This window comes from Tamandua tetradactyla, chromosome 26 (assembly GCF_023851605.1).
Source record: "Tamandua tetradactyla isolate mTamTet1 chromosome 26, mTamTet1.pri, whole genome shotgun sequence".
Lineage (NCBI taxonomy): Eukaryota > Metazoa > Chordata > Mammalia > Pilosa > Myrmecophagidae > Tamandua > Tamandua tetradactyla.
In genome coordinates this window covers 36,986,491-37,009,308 of record NC_135352.1, presented here as the reverse complement: position 1 = coordinate 37,009,308, position 22,818 = coordinate 36,986,491, and the positions used below count along the sequence as shown (strand labels likewise).

Below are 22,818 nucleotides of genomic sequence, written 5' to 3'. Positions count from 1 at the left end.
CTAAAATCTCCTGACTTAAAAATGGCTATCTAAATTCCACTATCATTCTCTTAAATTTTGTGTCAAAATAGATTAACAAACCTGTCTTTATTTGCGTTTCGCAAATATTGATATATATCAAGACTCAAAAGATTGAAAAGATATCAAGTTATACATATGTAAACAATTATTACCTTCCTCCTGTATTTTTAATGAATGCAGGAAAATAATATTATGTATAAAATATGAAGAAAAACTGCCTGCACTCTTTAACACATGAAGACAATAGAGTATTTTAGTTTCCTAGGCTGCTGAAAGCAATATACCATGAAATGATTTGGCTGAACAATGGAAATACATTTGCTTATAGTTGAGGTGGGGCAGATGTCCAAATCAAAGTATCATCAAGTCAATGCTTTCTCCCTGACGGCTGGCTGCTGGTGATCCTTAGGTCCTCTGCCACAAAGCAAGGCACATGACATCATTTGCTGGTCTCTCCCTTCTTTTATGTTTCATTGATTTCAGTTCCTTATTTCTGTGTCTCTCTCTGTATATATTCATCTGCTTTAGAAAGGACTCCAGTAAAAGGATTAAGACCCACCCTGGGCCACACCTTAACTTAAGTAACCACATCAAAAGGTCCTCCTTACAATAGGTTTACACTCACAGGAATGGATTAACTTTAAGAATACGATTTTGTGGGGTACATGCAGTTTCAAACCACTGCAATGAATAACCCAAATTCTGTTTAATGTCAAAGTAGGATTGTTCTTTTTATCTTCTTCAATGAACTGTATTTTAATATTAATGATAACCATTCATAGAATTATGAATTCATAGCATTATGTCATTTGACTGTGTCAATCTGTAAATATTGTGCTGTAATATGAAAAACAAAGCAACTTTTAAGTTATAAAATATTTTTCATTGTTAGATTTTATATGCATGAAAAGCCAGATAATATGAATTTATTTTACTGTTTGAAGATTTTCATATTACCAATAATGTGGACAAAATTATGCTGCAGGTTTAAATAAGCCTTTATGGAAGAGTCTTACAATGATTTTAAAAGCATTGAAAAAATATTTTGCCTATAAAAGTTACCAGATGGTTAAAATTCTAACAGCTAAATGAGTTATATCGTGATATAAGATATGCTTTTTAGTGTCGATCAAAATACACACACATATATATATAATTATATTCCATGAAATTACCAAGATCTCTAAAAATTTTGAAATGGTTGGATTAGATCATGGTTGTATCTTATTGTCCTTATAACAGGAAACTTTATACAATTTTGGCAAGTCCAAAGGCATTTTGAATACAGTAAAAGCCTTGTGAATTATTTGAAAATTTATTGTCATATATTTAGCATGTCAGTAATACAGAAGACCTCTTAATAGTCAACTCTTAATAAATGCTTATTGTACCAACTCTCTGAAACCATGTGAGTGTTCTATAATATGGCATGTGTTATCTATATTTATATGTATGTAGTACTTCAGGTCCCCTAAATTTTAATAAATACAACTGTCAAAGCCTGGTACGGTATAATTAACTGCTAAGATGAGAGGTGATCTCATCCCCGATATCTTCATTAAGGGAACACAGTGTCTCCATAAATGTTAGATCTTAGTTATCAGAGGTTTTCAAGTGGTATATTGCACTAATCAGAAATCTAGGACTGTTTAGGAGACTGATTCTCCATTTGTAAGCACACTGAGTCTCATATACTCCATAATTAGTGCAAAGGGGAAGAGTGCTTACAGAATATCACAAACAGCAAATCAGAGTAACTTCTGTCACCATGGGCATTCTGCCAATTGGCTGAAAAGGTTTTATTCCTTTAGGTGCTGGTGGGAACGCTTAGAAAAGTCCAGTGTTTCTGTCAAAGATCCATTTTATGGTATATGTTCTTCTCAAGATTTGCCTGGAGTTTTGGCTTCTGTTGACATTACTCATATCAAAAAACTATTGAGTGGACCCACTTTGATCACACTTTCTACCTCCATTTATTCGCTATGTGGGGAAGCCTGCAAACTATTTTTATTTATCACAACTCTCCGTAGCTCCCACAGCAGGTCTTAGGAACATTCTACAGCCAGGATGTGAGTGATTAGCTTTTTCAGGAGATTGTACATTGAGCCCAGAAAGAAATGTATTATTTAACAGTTTACTCAAAACTAGCCCTCTTCTCTAAATATTTCGCTAACTGAGCTTCATATAGTTCCTTAATAAAACACAGAACCTTTTCCTAATGAACTGTATTTTAAGGGTTAGCAAATTATCTTTGTAATTCCTTTACATTAGATTGATCCCATTAGAATGCAAAGCGTCAGGAAAATTGCCCATAGCTGGTTGAGAGATGCACTGGAACTAGCCATCTCTTCCTTAACACAGGTAAAACTGGACCCTAAACACATGCCCAATAAGTTATCTCTATCATTGGCTTTCTCTTTAAATTCTTCTACTAAATATTATCCATCCAAAAATGTAAAATTAAACTCAGAAATCTCTGGAGACTGAAATGCTATCAATAAAACAGTCTGAGCCTTCACATATGCCAAAAAAAAAAAAGAAAGAAAGCAACAAAGTTTGGCTGGAACCTGACATACATATTGTGGAATTCAGCATTACTAATAGCTACCTTGGCAGTCAAAGGAGATTGTTAATGAAGTAGCATTAGAACATGAATAATTCCATTTGAAGATAATTTTCTAAAAAAAAGTATAAGAGTACCAAGAATATATGAAACTTTTTCAATATATCAACCTGCTTTTATTTCTCTTCAATAAGAATATGGGATATGGCAGCAACCAGTGGGAATTCTTAAAGTAAGTGAATAGCTAATCAACAATATCAGATTCAAGAAAACATGATTCTTCCTCTCCACAACTCATCAACAGGAGTAACATTCATTATTAGGAATTTGAATGAGGGCTATTCATGGTGATAGGCAAGGTTTTCTGTGGGCCAATGTATAATAAGTATTCTTCAGAATGAAAGTTTAATTAATGAATGCCGTCAGTCAGAAGGAGAGACAAGTAAAAAGTCAAGCTACTCCAATATAGGGGTTGGGTCGCCAGCAAAAACAGAGCTCACAGTTGCTGACCGAAAGATGTTTTACTTGCGTAGAGAAAAGACAGCAAGTTCAGCTTCATTAGTGGGCCTCGGTTTCCCGTAGCCAGTGGGTCTCCCTCCACAGCTGATGTAGGGAGATGTTCTGTGAGCAGCTCCCCTCTCGTGTTTCTTGTGCTGGGTAGTGGAAGAGCCACTCCCTCCCTACCAGGGACAGACAGACCACTGGGGTGTGAGCTGGATGTCATCAAACATACCCACCAGAATCAGACTGTCTCCTGTGAGGTTTACATATGCTCAAGACAAAAGGGAAAGAAGGTACTGGCAGTCCCCGCATCTGCTAGGAGACTATTTCCATCCTGCCACGCATACACGCCTGGTCCTGAGCACTGGCTTTATCTGTGGTCCCAGGGGAAGCCCGCAGTGGACTTCTCCCTACCACAAATATGATGTGTAAATATAATTTCAGGAAAAGAAGTGGCTCCTTGAATTTCTGATGAGGAAAACACATTTCAAGTCAATTCACCATTCCTACGAAATTTTTGAGAAGGAATTCTTGCTCATCATGGCGAAATATCTTTAACTGTAACTTTCAGTTATTTTTGCTTGTTCTATACTAATAAATTTGATTTTGTATTTCCAAATTACCTGGCACACACATAATAAGTATTCAATGAAACGTCATTAATTCACTGAAGACATGTTCTTTAGCCTAAGTGTGGATGACTCCACTTTAATTTACACAGTTATTGAAATATATCCAAGATAGGTGGTTAGATCCCTATAGTATGACAAGAGATGGTGGCATCACTTCTTCAAAGCCCTTTGACAGATCATTTTTCCAAATTTCTGATCATTTCATTATGGACTCAATTTTCCAGCTTCTTTCACATTAACTTCTCTATGTAGATTGCCACCATTACCTACATTTGCTGGGAGATTTAAATAAAACAAAATTAAAATCAATACATGGTTATTAAATATCTATACAACTATCAGTGTTTCTAAGTAAATCAAACATAAGCAGAATGGGAACAGGCTGGGCACAAATTAATCTAAATACCTGGTAAACAATATTTAAAGGATGCATTATAGTAGGCAGGAATAAAAAATCTGAATGTCACCCACCTTCAAAAGTCATAAGCAGTGCCTAAAAATAACCAGGTCTTTTTTGGGTACATCTGACACTGAATATGACTCAACTATTTTTAGATATTGCTTCAGAAAGCAGCTGAGATAATAGTGCCACAGTTTTGAACTTAGATTTGGCAAATCTACATAATTCATAATTCAGTTCCTGAAAATTGGATTGCTCTGAGGCATCCAGCCTGGCCACCCAGACTCTATGGGTCATTTAGTTCTAATGTGAATGGCCCTGGGCAACTCAGAAACCTATATTCTCTTAGCACATTATTTTCTGGATGTGAGATTTATGGAAACAAGTACAGGAGCTTAAAAAAAAAAAAGCAAGGGTAACAAGCTACTTACACTTAACTTCTGTTAAATATACTTAACTTTTGTTAAGTGTAAGTTAAATTTTTTTTATCCCTTTCTGTTAATTAGAAGTATATCAGATGAACAGCCTACAATTTCAGTCCATTAGGCACAATCTTAGATGGTAAAAGAGGGTTAAATTTCTCTCCTTGTGTTCTTGCCTCTCCTCCTTCCATTAACTTTCAAATATGTTACTGACCTGAGCTAATCACACTACCCTCCTCTCAGACAAAATTGAAATGGAATCCTTTCAACTAAATTTGGGAAGCAAAATTGAAACCATTCAAAACAATTCTCAGTGTATATAACTAGCAAATTCAGATCCACACCATTTACTAATTTCCTGTATACCTAGACTAAGAGAATTCAAATATCTTGAGCAGAATTCAGAGAAGCAAAGAGATAAGAGCACGTTGTCCTTCCCGTCGTTATCTCTTCTTCCAGGTATATACTCTCATGAGCACATCAGTGATTTTGAAAAGGAGAGGAAGAGACATTGCAGTGAAAGGGAATCATAGATTATCCAGAGAATCATAAAAGAGAGCATTGAGAGAACAAAATGGGAGGGGGGATAACTTATAGCCGTTTATACAGGATTAAAATTGTAAAGGCAAGAACCATTTTCCTTGGGGTCCTGATCTGAAGTAATGATAGTTTGTAGTTTTCTCCCAGACCCAGAAGATGAAACTATGGATTTTTATTTGCACAGAAACATTGGTGTGCACTTCTGCTGGGTCTGTGTGGTTTTGAGCAGTATGTACCCCAGAGGAACATGTTCTTAAACTTAATCCATGCCTGTGGGTGTGAAGCCACTATACATAGGACCTTTTAATGAGGTTACTTCAGTTTAGGTGTGGCCCACCTTAAGATGGATGGATCTTAATACTGTCCTTTGTAAACAGAATGAAATTCAGACGCAGAAATAGGAAGTCATGGAAGCAAGATCAATGGAACTCAAGAGAGGGGAGAGGCCCGGAGGGGCTGCTATGTGCATTGCCATGTGACAAAGGAGCCCAAGACAAAGCAGCCAGCCCCAAAACACCAGTTTTCAGGAAGAAAACATTGCATTGAATAATGCCTTGATTTGGACTTTGTCTTTAGCCTCAAAACTGTGTGCTAATAAATTCCCATTGTTTCAGCCCATGGCATGGCATTTGCTTAAGCAGTCAGTGAAACTAAAACAGGATCTATCATGCTAAGGACCATGCACATGATGAGTTACTGGGCTCAAGACGGGCTGCCTGGTATCTGGATATCTGAAAGTGTGCTCTGAGGAACTTAGTTCCACAAGACCATTAACTGAGACAAATTAACAGTGAGGTGTGATCAGATAGATTTTAGGAAATACTTCATTGCACACCTGTCCTCTTTGATATTGATAATGCATATATTAGCATTTGAAAGGCCCTGAGAAGTCCTAAGTTAAAAAAAAAATCCCTTTGGCATTGCTTTCCCAGATCTCATATATACAAGGAATCTCCCCACCCACCCCAGATCAAATCCCCCATGAAATCCCCATTAACAGTTTAGGAAACATGCTCTGCAGCACTGGACCACAAACATTTTCTATGAAGGCTAAAATTGTAAATATCTTAGGCTGCAATAGGTTGCCAGAAGAAATATAGGATGTCCAGTTAAATGTGAATTTCAGATAAATAACGAATAAGTTTAGTAAAAAAAGCTATCCAAATAAGCCCCCTTAGCATATGAAATACAGAATTTCATATGCTAAATTCTGTAATTCTGTTTCACGGGCTGCATGGTTGCTGTCACAACTGTACAACTCTGCCATTCTAGCACAAAAGCAGCTACAGAAAGAATGAAACAAACAGGTGTGGCTGGTGTTCCGATGCTAATTTATTTTTGAACATGAAACTTTGAATTTAATGTAATGTTCACATCAGGAAATATTATATTTCTTTTGCTGTATTTTTCAATCATTTGAAAATACAAAGATATAGAATAAAACAAAAATTTTAATATAAAGTATATAAAATATAAACATACAATACTAAAGAATATAAAAACAGAGCTATACAAAACTTTAGCTTGTGGGACCTAGCTTGCTACAACATAAATGTTAACAGAGATTTAAGCAATGACTTCTTGTAGTACCAGTGATTGGGAAGTCTAGATCTGTAAGAATCTGCATCTGTCTTAGTACTAATTCATGCTTCAATAGCTGGACAGTGCTGAGTTCTGTCAACCAGCGTCCCCTCTTCCAGCTTCACCTATTTAAGGATAAATCAGAATAGAAACGAATCCAATAGTGGGAAGTCAGCTCATGTGACTGGTACTTAGTGGTATTTAGATTCACCTCCCACCTATCAACAAGCCAAAAGAAGTCTACCAGTAATACCCAGTTTTAGATCGACTGCCTAGCCCAACATTTGAACTGCCTTTAAAATTTTAACTGAACAAAGTAAAACCAACACAAAAATAATTCCATTTTGCAAGTGAAGTGTTAAAAAAAAATACTTACGTTTAACAGGACGAACTTTTTCCCTTGGCATCTTTAAATTATTTCTGCGCCCAGTGGTTTGGGGAGGAAGATGATGGAAAGTCATTTCTCCTACTGTTGGTTTGACCTCAAACCAGTCTATAAAATAGAAACATAAAAAATGTTTCTAAAGAAATCATAATGGTCATTGTCAAAACAAGACACCATAATTTAAAATTTAAGTAAAGTATTTAGACAAATGTTTTCTATTCATTAGAGTGGTGTGAATACATATGTTGTAACCTGCTACCCCCACACACACGTCTTTCACAATACTTTTGATACCCAAAATACTTACTTGCCCATCTGTACCATTTGTCTGATTAGAGGAGCATAAGCAGTGTTAAAATAATACAAACTACTCAATAAAACTGCATTTAAAAATGACCATAATGCAAGTCAGAAAATGAAAAGGGATAAAAACAAAGTGAAGTTGTGCAACATTTAGAAAATGTTAAGGCACTATCTTTATGTTCCTGTTACTTTTTTTGTGACTTTTTATTCATTGATAGCATATATATAGAAAAGTAAAGAAATCTTGAGTTTGCAGTTTCATGAAGTTTTTGGAGTGAATTCGCCTGGGTAAGCCAGCCAGATGAAGGAATAGTATATTACCTGCACCCCAGAACCCACGTTCTGTCCCAGCCAGATACTGTCCTCAAAGGAAAACACTATCCTGACTTCCATCATCAGGGGTTAGTTTTACCTATTTTTATTTTTTGTATAATGAAATCATACAGCATCTGTTTCATTTGCAAAGGTTTTTATAGTACAAAAAATAGAGTCTGAAAAGTTATTTCTGTGTTTCCCATATTTCTCATTAAACCTTCACACTTGGACATCAATTTCCCTGAGCTTCCAAAGAGCACTTACTCCTCTACAGCCCCCCTGCAGTGAGGCTTGAAGGAGTGTCTCAAGTAAGTTTCACTCATCAGTGTTGTCCTGCAAACACTAAACACAACCCTACTTTGTAGCATTCCCAGAACTATAGTTAGGACAGTTACTACTTTGGCAACAGACGGGAAACTTAAAATCAGCAGTCTCAAGAATCAAAATAAGAGAGCACTGCTGTTCAATGATCTGAAAGGTTGAGATGCTCCATCACTAAAGAGAAACTGTTTCCAAAAGATGATGACAGAGATACAGGTTAGCTTTTTGTGCAAAGGTATCATGACTTTTACCTAGAAGACTAAGTGGAATAGTTGAGCTTTGTTCTAGAAATTAGAACTAGAAGCAATGAGTAGAAGTAATAGTGAGGTAGACTAAATGGAAGCAAACATTATGTATGAAAAATAATGTCCCTGATTTTTTTTCTCTTAAATAAAACCAGGCAGAATTAAAATGCTGGACAACAAAAAAATTTTGGCAGGGAGTGAAAAGAACCACAGTGTCCCAAAGTCCTCGTGGTGCTGAGGAAGGGTAAAGGTACTGACGGATTTTAGAGGAAGCTAAATGTGCATGTGGAAATGTCTAGGATGGCACTAAAAAGAGAAGACATTTTTTTTCATTTCCAAATCTGTAGTGGGAAGAAAGCCTTTGAAAAAAAATCAAGCCAAAAGAAGAAAAGATAAGTGAGACAAAAACAAGAAACAGAAAAAAAGAGCAGATCAAAAGTATAAAGTAATATAGGTGAATGTAAATATAACAATAATCAATGTTAGTGGATTCATAACAGTAAAGTAACAGTAAACTTAGTGGCAAATAAAATGGCAACTGTCCATGAAACAGGATACTTCATAAAAGAATAAAATGGGGGACTTGCTTTTCCACTTACTATATGTACACCTAGATACACTTATTATAAAATGATGGTAGTTAAGGCAGTGTGGGTGTTGAAGTGGCATACATGTAGATAAAATTCGAGAGAGCCTAGAAACGACACATATGTACACAGAAACAAAACAAGGGAATTGCAAGTCACTGGGAAAAGAAAAATACAAAAAATGGTGCTGAGATCGTTTTTTTTTCTCCATACCAATTGCAGAAGAATTAAAAGCTTAAAAGTGGAAGGCTAACTATTAAAGTTTAAATATAGGAGAATTTATTTAGAGTCTCCTGATGCCAACAGTCCTAACTCTGAAATTTGTACATTCCAGTTTTCATTTCTGCCATAACAAAGTGTACAAACTGAGTGACTTAAAAGAGGAAGATTTTTTTTCATTTTAATCTCACAGTTTTGTAGGTCGGAGGTCTGGGCATAGAAGTCTGAGTACTCTAGTAAGAGTCCCACATCTGAAATCAAGGTGTTGGCAGGTATTGCTTTCTGGAAGGTCTGGGGGTGAGTCTGCTTCCAAGTTCATCCTGTTTTGTTGACTGAATTCAGTTCCTTTTGGGTGAGGGCCTCATTTCCTTGCTGGCCTTCAGCTGAGGGCTGTTAATTGCTCCTAAACGCTGCCCATGTGGCATTCCAGCAACATGAGGTCGAGACCCTCTCATGCTTCAGATCTCTCTCACTTCTCCCTCTGCTGCATCTTTCTGATTCCAGTTGGAGAACAAGCTCCGCTTTTTAAGGGCTCATCTGATTCAACTGAGCCCAGTCAGATAATCTAGAATAATCTCCCCATTTTAAGGGCCATAACTTTAATTACATCTGCAAAGTCCCTTCTTCCATGACATGTAAGATATTCACAGATTTCAGGGATTCGGGTATAAACAACTTAGGGTGGTGGCAGTAAGCGTTCTGCCTACTACAAAGTTTGATAAAATCAACTATATCACAACTAAGAAATACGTATGAATGCAATTAAGAATGATATATAAACAGTGTGCATAGATAATAAGACTGTCTAAATCAAGAAAAGTATGAACAGAGGCAAGAGGACGGGGGTGGGGGTGGGGGTGGGGTGAAGGCTGCAATAGAGAATGCCAAAGTCAGGATTGCGAAGGTAGTGGTAATTTCTTAAAACTACACAGGGCTACACAAATGCTTATTTGTTTTTATCAGTCTTACTTCCATTGTACATATGCATTAAATGCATGTGTGATAAATTTCACCACAAAATTTCAGTGTTTAAAACCATGCATTTGAAGATAAAATTCAACAATAGGATTAATAATCTTTACGCATTCTTTACTCACGAATTCATGAGTGAAAGAGGAGAAAGAATCAAGGAAGAAGAAAGAAAATAATAGTCAGAAGAATGGACCCAGGAGAGGAGAACAAAAATGAAAGTATGTATCTTACGATGTTGGGAAAAGCTGCTGCTCTCCTCTCCTCCCACAGACCAATAGAATGTGATTCTTCTTTTTAGTAAATGGAGTTCAAAAGGGAAAGAAAACCTAATGACCTATATCTGCCTGGTTGCCTGAATGGTTTGGGAAGACAATAGAAATTATGAGGTTTCTAAGTGTGTGGAATCAAGGGAGATAAGATTCCAAGACATGGGCGGGCCACGGTGGCTCAGCAGGTAGGAATGCTTGTCTGCGATGCCAGAGGACCCAGGTTCGATTCCCGGTGCCTGCCCATGTAAAAAAAAAAAAAAAAAAAAGATTCCAAGACATGAGTGGTGTACTGAATGAGTGCTGGAAAAGCACAAGGACAAAGGTCACATACTTTGTTTGCAGTCTGCCTGGGACTCTGATGACAAATGCTTTGGAAGCTCAGAGAATTATCACTGACACCTCTGAAAAGTTGCCAGGGGTTGCCCCAATCTGCCCCTTTATCTACATATCAACAAGGGTACCGTGGAAATGTGAATCATGGCAAGCCAGGCCTTTCCTAAAATACTTAGAACCTGATGAAATGTCAAACATACCCATCTTCTTTAGTTACTTGAGCTGATATATGAACTACTAGTTTCCCATGAGATTTTACATGAACGGCTCGGCTAACGTTTTTTTCTAAAAAGAAAAATTTTTATACACTGCAATGGGCTCTATGTTCATCAAAAAGAACGAATTGTACTTAAAGCACTCCAATGATAAAGTAAACCATTCCACTGCTAGCATGGTGAGGGCGTTGCCCTTTAAACCAATGACAGAAGAAAGGAGAAATGGGCCAGCGGCAGGCTTCTCTTTCATCTCTGCTCAAGAATAACCTCATTGGGTTTGGAAGAACTCAGCGGACGGTTTCCAAGGAAAACTTACCTGGATTCAATTTTCTGCTTAACTTTCTTTGCAACATCTGTAAAAGGAAGAGGAACTCGACTTTAAGTTCATTGTTGAGCATGTTGGGGTTGCTCATTAATTCTGATAACCTAATGTTATCTTTAATAGATTTTGAAGCTGTAGACCTGGGAACCAGAGGCAAATGCATCTGGTAACTATAGTCTGTGAAATTCACGAGGTCCTCCTGGATACTTTTAACCCTGGAATAAAAAAGAAAACACTGTTCAGGAGACGCACTTCAGTGAAGTTTATATTACCAAAAGTTTTACTTTAAATTGAATTACTAGAAAATTCCAAATAACTCACTCTCGATGTGTTAACAAAGTGTAAACCTCTTGGATCAGTATTTCAGGTACTCCGGCTTTACAATGTATAGTTCCATGGATTAGTTCTTTAGGTAATTTGATTTTTTTTCTTGACAGGAACTGCAATAGTAGAAAGAAAATATTTTCATCCTAAGCGGTTCTATAAAAATTTTCAATTATTGTGAATTCACTTGAACCTCCCCTTTCATTTATCTCTCAGCTAATTTTCTGATGTTCGATGTTTTAATTATTAAAAGAGAACAGTATTCAGCAAGAGAACCAACCATTATATCCCACACTCATTTGAAATGATTATGTGCAGTTTCGAGATAACCCACAGCATAAACCCCTGGAATTTAATAAGCTACTTTGTCACATATGGGAACAAGTTGCTAACACAGTGGGACTATGTATTCCAGCACACAATCCAGTCCCCCCCCAAACACAGATATTCCAGATATTACAAGTGCACTTTTTTAAACAAATTTCTTAACACTTAAGCTTAAATGATTGCTAATTTACCTTCTCCAACTGTGCCCAGTTATCCAACTTGACTTTTAAAGAGGTTCCGTTTTCAAAGGATGACACCTTAAGGTCTCGGGGGTAGTACATACTGAATATTTCTGCAATCAGGTAGCCATTTGAAAAATCCCTGATTTATAGCAACAGGAAAACAAAAAAATGTAGTTTATTGTACAGTGTGTACTATTTTGCAATTAATTTATGCCCACCTAATAGTCCATGCTGACAAGAATTAAATTATAAAGTCTTCTTAGATCATTGCTCTAAGGTGGATCCCTGTTAATGAATAGCATTTTGATAAAACTATTCATTTGTATTGAATCTGCATTTTTCAAGATCCTAGGTGCTTCCCGTGCACATTAAAGTTTCTGATTCAGACACATCTTTGTACAGAATAGTGAAATTAGCAAACGAGAGTCCTTGCCTGCAAAAGATTAAACGTCTTCATTTTAAGGAATTTAGTTTGCATTCCCAAAGCAAATATTAACTGTCAATTTTGTTCAAAGGGGCTGCAGTGAAGCGGCCCCTTAAAAAAAAAAAAAAATCCCTGAGAGCCCTCAAAGCAGACCTCATCTCAGTCGGAGGGTTAAGTGGTCTCCGCTAGAATGAATGTCCAACGCCCCTGATGAAAGGGACCCTGTAACCGTTTGCAGCCATCAAAGCATTCTATGGTAGTCAGTCTACAAGTCAGTGACTGAAAGAATAAACACGTGAGTGAAATGCCTCATCCTATCTTTCAGGGGAAGGGAGAAGTGTTTCTGTGCGTGAGTGTGGCAGGAGGGTGGGCTGGGAATCTGAAACAGAAACCAGGCTGCGGAGGCAACCCCAGGCGCCGGCGGCCCGAGGGCGGGGTCTGGGGTCCCGCCGAGGACCTGCTGATGTTCCTGGGGAAGAAGCTGAGCTCCAGGCCCTGGAGCCAGCGCAGAACCGAGCGACACAGGCGGCAGCTCTTGGGAGGCTGCGGGTAAACCAGACCCTGCCTCGGGCGCGCTCGGACCGGAGCTGCTGCCGGCGGGGAAGTGAACGGTGAGTCCGCGGGGGCTGCCGCCCGCAGTGTCCCCAGCCTTCGTCCCAGGCCGGCGGCAGCCATGGCAGTTTTTGGTTTCCATGGCAACTGCGGCGGGGGAGGGGGAGGCGGGGCTCCCTCCCCCCCTCCCGCTTCCCCTCCCCCCACTTCTCCTACCCTGGGTCGCTCTCTGCACCCGGGACCCAAATCCCCGCCCCGTGGACGTGGGCGCAGCTTGGGGACCTTCAACCTCAGTGTTGGTTGGCTGCGTTCACTCATAAATAAGCTCGAGCGTTTTCTCTTCTTCCGTGTCTTTTTGCTCGTTAATTTGCGTTCTGGATTTTGTGATTGAGTCCCAGGTGAAGGAAGGCCTGTTATCAATCCGTCATTTTGAGGAGTGATGTTGAGAGGCTTCGGAGGAATGGCTGTTTTATGTTTCAGGATTGAGAAAGATAGGTGGTGGTGTTTTGCTCCAAATGTCAGGGAAAACCTGCAAATTTGATATTAATAAATGTTTGCTGTGTACAAAATTTACCGTGCCTATTTTCTTAATTATTGCAGTAAATGTTCATAAAATTACATATTTGAAAACAATTTGTGGGTTATATTTGTACACGTCACAAAGACACCTTAGTATGCATGAGCCTCAGAAACAAAGATTCTACATCATATTAGAATAATATCCTCATTAATATTTATATTGACCTTATCATCATGTATTGTTTAAGAGAACAAGTCTTCTCACTTTTAAAAGAACTAAGTTTTTGTTTCCTTATTTTTTCCAATCATGTTACCTCTTATATATACTTAAAAAAAATTTTGTTCCTTTGTTAAATAGGTAATTAACTATTGATTATCTGTGTCCCAAGGCCCTGTTTAGACAAGTGGTCAAACCTCCCAACAACTTTTAACATTTTGCCTCCTCAAAATCTTTTCTATTTCTAACTGTTTTGGGTTTTCCAGAGAGCCCCTGGAAAATTACAAAAAGGATTTGTTCCTTCACCTTGTAAAAAGAGAGGTGCTAGAAATAGGCTCATTTGATATGAGTTGCAAGGAAAGTGTGATCAAATTAAAGGAGGTTTTTTTAAAACCTTCTGTTGGTTAAATTTGTACGCGTAACATGTTATTCATATTAATATGTAGAGATTATATGAAATTCCTAGAGATTTGATAATGTTCTCACCTTCCATGATATGTCCTGTTAATGACCAATATGATGATAAACAACAGTATAGGCTTATCATAATTTTACTTAACCCTAAATGACAAAACACTACTTGCCACAAAAAGTCATTTTTTGTCAGTTACATTGTTTTACTTTGATGCTTCTCTGAAAGTGCTTGCGATCAAATACAGGTCAAAGCTTCATCTTTAGTGAAAAAATGGGAGGGGGCACTTTAAACAAGAGGCAAGGTTGGTATATAAGTTATGTCCCACCTGTCTATTAACATAACTCTTGTAAAACTGTAAAGGTGGAGCAGGTCAAACACATTGACCTACAGGACCCCATTAAACTTCTTACATGGACTTTATACAACTACTCCCTTCTATGGGATATGAATATGTACTTGTTGTTGTGTGTCTGTTTTCTAGATGAATAGTGACTTTTTCCTGTCACAAGGCTATTGCCCCCACAGTAGCTAAAAAACTTTGCAAGGGGGGTGTTCCTTGCGATTCCTTCAAGCAACAGAGGTTCTCAATTTACTGGAACTTCAATCAAGGAATTTTTCAGGGTCTGAAAAATTTTGGCTGAAAAATCAGCCAAAAGCTTCACTCTCCTTACCACCCTCAAGTCTCAGGAAAGGTAGAAAGAACAAATAGTATCTTAAAACTTAAATTAACTAAATTTTGAACCCCTTTCTTTCCATCTTAGCTTAGGGTTCTTCCCTTAGCCTTGATGGCCATAAGCTTTACCCCATCAAGAAAATACCGACTAACCTATGAAATCATAATGGGAAGATCTTTGAGGCTATTTCTCCTACTTACTGGGCTCCAGCATATTACAAAGTAAAATTGATGATTATTGTAAGGGACTGATCATATATGCCCAGTTCCACCATTCAGAGATCCAGGCTGCCTTTGCCGAGATTCCCCTACAGTGGAGTGAACATGACCTTCAATCCAGACACATGATGTACTGAAAAGGACAGCAACGAAAGCCTACTTAAAACCTAGATGGAAAAGGCCTTGTTAAGTATTGTTGACCACTACTACTGCAGTGAAACTATGGGGAATTGACCATGGGTCCACCGGTCAATTCCTAAAATGAGTTCGAGTCCTTGAGAGTTTACTCCTTTTGGATCTCAAGCTAAAATTCATGCAATGATTTCACAAGCAGACAGCATCTGACAGCTTCACAAGTAGACAGCTTCTGCCCAAGACATTGGAATGAATAGATGATGCCCAAGATCATGAATCAAGACATGCCCGAACTTCCGTATCTTCTCTGTCTTTTCCTTTTTCACCATCTATCTAAATGCTCTTATTCATCCCGTACAGCGTCAAGTGTCCAATATCCATTCCCAATAGTAGCTATGATTACCATGATTTTCTTTTATCTCCTCGTTATGCTATCCATGCCCTGTGCACTCTTAAGATGAACACAATTCCTTTGTCCTTCCAGCATACCATATAGCAAATGAGACCAATCAGTAACTGCCAGGTCTGTGCCCACCCCCACCCCCACTTAGTCCTGAAACAGGTACTCTTCTAATAACCATCCCTCTTACACTTTTAGACCTGGCCCTGACAGGAAACATCAAGTCGCAATCAGATGGATCTCCCTTTTACAATGACTCTGGCTGTCCCTTAAGAGCCCCTGAGCCTAGGGTAACAGTATACCCTCTCTAATCCAAGGAAAGTGGTATTTTCACTAGAAACCAGGCAGAAAAAAGTAGGCACCCTGTATAGTAAATGCTCCATTCTATGTGGCAAAACTCCTTTTACTTTCAGGAGCCAGGAGCACACTGTAGGAGCCAAACTCCCTTTAGAGTCACCCACTAATTTTCTCCAAGCACCCTGAGGTTTTAATAACATTAGAAACTATTCCACTTAAAGCACACATTTCTGGTAGGCTGAAAGTTCGGGAAAAGGAAATTATTGATTAAATGGAACTAAGGGATCAGATAGTGTTGAAAATAATGATGGTTATGATTCTCCTTTTGGAGTTGATATTCACTTAGCTCTACAAGCCAGTATCCCGTTCCTTAAAGGCAATAGGCAACCTTATTAAGGTCTTCAAGGACATTATTTTGTATGTGGCCACAAGACATATAGAGGATTGCCTGTAGATTGGGTCAGCTCATGTTATATAGCTTATGCCATTTCCCAAATGGCTATTTACAACAAGCTCCCAAAAGGAAAAATTAGGAGCATAAGGGCCTATGACTCTTACCGTTCTATAAAAACTTACAAAAAGATAATTACCAGACTAGAGGCAGCTCTCAATAGATCATGGAAAAACCTGTAACCCAATCTAAGCTCATGGGGTGCACTGTTCACTTTGTCTTTGGGGCAGACATCTCCTGTGTTGTAAGATTCTCTATAAGATTACAGATGATATTAGAAAAGGTAGCTTTAGAGTTAGTGAAATCTATCTCCCACTTAGGTAGGCCATCAGCTCACTAGCTGTCAAAGTATTAGAACTTTGCAAAATAACTTAGCAAATTAACTGGCATTATTAGACTATCTTCTGGCTTCCCAAGGAGATGTGTGCACTATGGAGACCCAGTGCTCTGTACTATAAATGGCAATAAAGAAGATGTTTATCAAGAGGAAGTGGTACCAGATACTCAAGATAGAGAAGCAGTCAAATCAACCTACACTCCTCCCAACTCTGACTTCTCTGAGTCTCTTTTTGATTGGCTTCTAGGGTCACGGGGACCTTGGCTATAATAGAGGCCTTTGTTATCCTCTTAATTATATTCATAATATCCCTCAGCCACTTCAGCTCTTTCTACTCTTAAATGCTACTATGCAGCCACTAACTCTACAAATGATGTAATTGAGGAAACAAAACCAGCATGAATAGGATAATGAAAATCTTGAGCTTCAGCTAACCCATGAAATTGGAGATAAAACCTGAAAGATTTTTAATGGTGAAAGAGAGATTGACAACATTTTACAATTTTACAATCAATAAATTGAACCAAAATCAAACAAATAAAAAATAATGTCTTCCCTTATCTTTTCAAATTTGAAATCCCCGCCAAGGCAGCTGACACAGACTGCTGGTCAAGCTCCTAGTTCAATACTTTTTACCCAATAAAAAATAAAGCCCACCTGCCGTAAATTCACCCCAATAAAGACAGATAAACCCTTGTCCAATCAATAGGAATCAAACTAACTGCTTTTTTACGGCTATAAAAATTGTTTGCCATCCCTAGAACCCCAAAGCTGTTTCCAGTCTCACTTCTGCTTCTGCGGCAAACTTTGGTGTCCTGAATAAGTTCTACAGTCTGCAAACTCGACTCCAACTTCTCTTTCACAATAGCCCATGTAACTAATGGCTGTCATTTTGGACAGCATAGATGTAACATGTTTACATCATTGCAGGAAGTTCTAACAGAGAGATGTACACTAGATTATATATAGGGGATGGACACAAAGTATTTTAGTTTCCTAGGGTATTTAAACCAGATATCATGAAATGGGGTAGCTTAAACAATGAGGATTTATTAGCTTACAGTTTGAGATCAAGAAAATGTCCAAATCAAGGCATTCAAGATGATGCTTCTTTTCTTAAGACCAGCTGCCAGCCATCCTTGGCTCCAACTGCCAGCCATCCTTGGCTCCGTTGCCACGTGGCAAGGCTCGTGCTGGCATCTGCTGATCTCTTTGGGGGTTTCGTTCCTTTCAGCTTCTTGCTTCCATGGTTTTCTCTCTCTTTGTCTGAATTTCATTCTCTTATAAAAGAGAATTAAGACCCATTCTGATTGAGTGGGTCACACCTTAAATGAAGTAGCTTCATCAAAAGGTCCCATTTATACCCAAAAAGAATGGATTAAATTCAAGAACATGTTTTCTGGGGTATGTACAGCTGCAAACCACCATACAAAAATACAAATATTATTGCAAAGATTACATGTACTTAAGGGCTGTGCTGGGAAGGAAGCAAATAATTTAGGAAGTCATCTCAGAGGAGAACTTTTTTCATCTGTATCACATCAGATAATATTTTGAACTCATTGAGACATGGGCTTTGAAGAATGGATGCTAACTATTATTAGCTAGGTGACATGTTTAACTATTTTTCATTTGTAAAATAGGATGTACAGCAAGGATTGTTGCGACAATTAAATAAACCAGTTAAATATGTAAAAAGTCTAGAATGGTGCACAGCACTTAGTAAGAGCTCAGTAAGAATGAAAAATTGTTTCTAAGTTCAGTGGAAATCTTTTGGGTGAAGAGAGGGGTGACGGATATTAGCAAAGTCATAGAGAGGCGGTGCAATGGTGGCTCAGTGGCAGAGTTCTCGCCTGCCATGCTGGAGACCCAGGTTTGGTTCTCTGAGCCTGTCCATGTTAAAAAAAAAATGGCATAGAGAAATGAAAGGATATGATGAATTTCAGAAAATCACAAATAACCCATTCAGCTCCATAACGTGTTTAGGCATTGTATGAGAGCTCATCCAAGATTTGGGAGGTAATAGGTAGAGAGGTAATTGATAGATAGATAAATAGGTAGAGGGTTTAATTGTGAACAGACTTGCTAAGGAGTTAGAACTCTTTCCTGTAATAAATGTGCCAATAATTAAGTAAACGCATCTCTGTTTCAAAAACACTCTACCTTAGTGTGCACGGGTGGTGGTAGAATGCTCGCTTTCCGTGTGGAAGATCTGGGATCGATTCCTGGACCCTGCACCTAAAAAATAACACTCTACCTTACTCTTCTCAGTGATGATACTGGAGCTAGGACTCTACGAGGTGATGTTTCCTTTGCCGGCCTACTAGTCAATTCTTCCAATAGTGGGAACTAGAGCTAGACTAGGGAGCATGAGAAAGGGAAAAGGGATTGATTTGCTGTTTCCCATTTGCTTGGTATTCATATGCGTATCACCACAGCAACAAACCTTCACCTGGCAGGGCAGTGGGTTCCAGTCTCCAACGTTTTTTTTAGCACTCTTGGAGCCAGTTTCATCATACTCCCTCAAAGGTTTTAGCAGCTGCTGAGAAGTAGGTTTCCTTAGAAGCCTTTGACTCTGGGCCACAACTCTGGGCTCCCGAAGTATCAGCACATGCTGTGTACCACTCTTCCTCAGAAATGTGAGGAGTTTTCCTCCAAGCTTCTAGGTTTGTATAACCCCAACCTCTCCCCTTTGTTCTCTAATGTTATGGTGGTAATTCCTTCCTGAAATGGGGGACTAAATTGATGTTCCTGTTTTAGTTTTTCAGTTCTTCAACATCTGTTTTACCAATTCCTTATATTAAGTTTTGTTGTTAAATAGATTGAGTTATTTCTGTTTTCTTTATTGAACTCTGAATGGCACGTCACTTTGCACCTGAAGTAGGGTTTTCTTCCACCATTGGCCCACCTACATTTTACAAGTCATCTGAGGAACTGTTCTTTCCCGTTCATCAGGTTCTCTTGGCATCAGTACAATGGACCAGTGTAATGTACTGTGTGTGGGATGTTCAGACTCAAAATCTCCACTGATCTCGTGGCTGAGAGCCAGAAATTTGATTTGACCTAAAGCAGGATCTTGAATGCCTACTACTGATCAATATCAGTAGATGAAAACAAACTGTTCTTGGTGATCTTTCAAGTTGTTATAGAAGGGAAAAGGATTTTTCAGGGCAATAGCAGCGTAACAGGTGCAGGCACTGAGCTTAATTATTCCAGTCAAGATACTTCAGCTAGAAAAGCAGCTATAATTGGAGTTTCCTCCTCATTAAGTTACCAATAATCCACATTCTCTAAGCTCCAACCGTCTTCTGCATAAGCCAAACAGCTGTCAACGTCAGTCATTGTTATTGATCTCTCACCTCCCCTTCCTTCTGCTTTGGGGTTAGCTGGGGGCAGAGAGCAAGCCTTCTCTGTGTTCTGCTTCACCCAAGGCAGCTGTGCTGCTCCAGGGGACTCAGTCTCGGGATGGTTTTTTACCCACGGATAGGTGAGTAGGTCTGCCTGATTCCGGGGTTCAGTTAGAACGTCCATTTGGCTCTCAGACTGAACTATATCCTCCAACTTGGCCTGTATCCATGTTAAGCTGGTATTTTGGCTTCTATCTGCATGACTTTATTTTCAGAATTTAGGCAGGAAAAAAAAAATAGTAATGGTCAGGCCCCCTCAGACTTCCCAAAATTGTTAAAGATGAGAAAGAATAACACAAACAAGGCAGAGATTAAGAAAATGCAGAATAAATTATGTACATTTTCTTTTAATATGTAAATCTGATGCTTATAATAAGTGTTGGTTACTATTATCCTAAATTTCACAATTTAATTCAGAATTTTTATAAATTTATAATTTATAAATAGGCTATGAATTTTGACATATATCTTTTATGTTGCTATTTGTGATCTATAAAGCAATAGTAGCACATGAATCACAGGGTTTTTAGAAGTTTGAGGCTTTTATGTGATTAAATTTTCATAAAAGAAGCTGTTTTATACACCATAATTACAATTCAAAATTCTTTAGGATCTGCTAGTTTCATCTTCTTGCTGAAGGTGAAGTTTCATCATCTCACTGAAGCAGAAATACAGTTTGTTGTGTAATCGTTAAACATACGCTAAGCGATATTAATGTGGGGTACCTGTAGTTTAGCAGCTGATAGACTGTTAGAGAAGCAGGGGGGTTTGCAGGTGTTCTAGTCTAGATCTCCCTTTCTAGGAACAGGCCCCAAAGTTTATTTGAAGGTATTGATGGTGGACTGGTTGTGAATGTCCTTAAACTATGTTCGCTATTTAAAAATGCAAAGTTGTGTGGTTGTCTCAAATGTCTCGGTGATGTTATGACTGTGTCTGCCAACAGCAAACGATACAAGAACTTTACTATGTTCAGAAAGCTCTGCAGATTAAGAGACCCAACATTATTTCCCAAGAGAAACAACCTACTTGTCCTTTAGGTACCTGGGAGAGGTACCCATCCAGTGGTCAGATGGCTACCTTATTTAAATGAGGAGCTTATCACATTTTTAAGAAGCTTCTCTAGTAGCCAACAGAATGCCTTACACACTCCTGTCCTCTTGTAGTGCATGGGAACTCTAGAATCACACTTTCTGTCAACCAAATGCAAGACTTTATATTAATACTGCACTTTCCCTAATGCTTATTGAGAGTGAAGGAATCATCAGCCAGTTTTCCAGCTGTATCTTCCTCCTAACAGATCCTGTCTCAGACATACCTGTGATCTATAAATACTAAAGATCAAAAGTGATTCTACTTAATAAATGATATTTGGTTTTTAAACTTCTCACTATGGAATCAATAAGGGGGAATAATAAAATAGGTAGGTAATGGAAAGGTTGAGAATCTCTGACCAACAGGAAGAAAATGAGCCCTAGAGAGGTAAAGTAGCTTATAGTCATCAGATTCAGGGAGGGAATCTAAGTACAGAATTTTACTTCAAACCCCTTTCATTATCATGGACATGTCTACTTCTCTCCCTTATAAAGACATATGAGACAATAGCTTGTACATTGCTTTTAGTGCATATGTGTGCATTGCCTACTTGTGTGTGAGATACTCAATAAATATTGGTTGAAAAGTGATTAATTTGGCTATATTTATGAGCAGCAGATGTACAGAATAAATGTTACCAACCAAGACAGAGAAGTGGGCATATTCGCCACTACGTGGTGTGTGGAGGTAAGGGTTTGGATGACCCTCTCAGAGTCTAATTTACTTGCCTGCTATGCTGCAGGTGGAAGGAAGGAATAACACTGTCAAGAAAGGTTAAAGACAGGATTCATCTGTGGCTCAGTGGTAGAATTTTCACCTGCCATGTGGGAGACCCAGGTTTGATTCCCAGCCCATGCACCAAAAAAAAAAAAAGAACGATGAAATGTACGGGATTTTTCTCTCCTTTTAACTAACAGGTTAGTGCAGTGCCATGGAGGCTGGCAGGAAACACGAGACTTGGAACAGAGAAAAAGGACTTTCTAATACACAGCATGAGCAGCTTGTTTGTACCAGTTCACCTTGAACTCCAAGCTCTACAGAATGACATAAAGTGGCCCGGGTGGAAACTGAGGAATCCTGAGTTTAGGAAACCTCAACCTTTTATAATGGACTACAAGAAAACCTGCCCACCCTCTGCTCTGGAGAGAGACATTACCTTTTTAAACTGGTCGACAAGCATATCTATCTGCTCTCTGTTCTGGGGGAAGATACTATCCGTGCCTTTAAGGCTGCTTGCTATGCAAACATCCTAGAAAAGATAGTCTGGAACAAAAACTGTCAGTGCCTCTGCTCACAAGATGTGCAGGCACGTGAGAGACCCATGGCAGAGGGGACTGCCAACAAGCACTGCCAAATAATGTTCTCTTTTCTGATCCTCACATCCATTTTGATGGCAGCATTGATCTGTCAGTGTCTTTAGCTGTATATAAGCTTGACTTCTTGGAGACTTACTCTAGAACTTGCATATTAATTTATAATTATCACTGGACTAGGATTTTCAGAGGTGGTAATTTTGACAGGCTCTGATCCAGTTTCTAAGACACTCATGATGGAAAAATTACTTTAAAAACTTATACAAACTTTGAACAGTCTTTCTAAGCTGAAAAGCATAGACATGAGAAAGGAAAAATTCAACAGGCCTATTATGTGATGTGGGCATGTTTTACACTTAGGCAAACAGAATTTTAAGGTTAAGAATAC

At 38.5% G+C, this 22,818-nt stretch overlaps 1 protein-coding gene across 1 annotated transcript; it reads right to left on the bottom strand.

Annotated features, from left to right (window-relative positions):
• Nucleotides 1-3,763: 3,763 nt before the first annotated feature.
• Nucleotides 3,764-13,091, bottom strand: SPATA4 (spermatogenesis associated 4). Its single transcript, XM_077144607.1, has 6 exons — nucleotides 12,861-13,091; nucleotides 11,989-12,118; nucleotides 11,468-11,586; nucleotides 11,141-11,361; nucleotides 7,037-7,153; nucleotides 3,764-3,992 (listed from the first exon to the last, which is right to left on the bottom strand). Exons 1-6 carry the CDS (start codon nucleotides 13,076-13,078, stop codon nucleotides 3,922-3,924), a joined length of 876 nt encoding a protein of 291 aa, XP_077000722.1. The 5' UTR covers nucleotides 13,079-13,091; the 3' UTR covers nucleotides 3,764-3,921.
• Nucleotides 13,092-22,818: the final 9,727 nt, after the last annotated feature.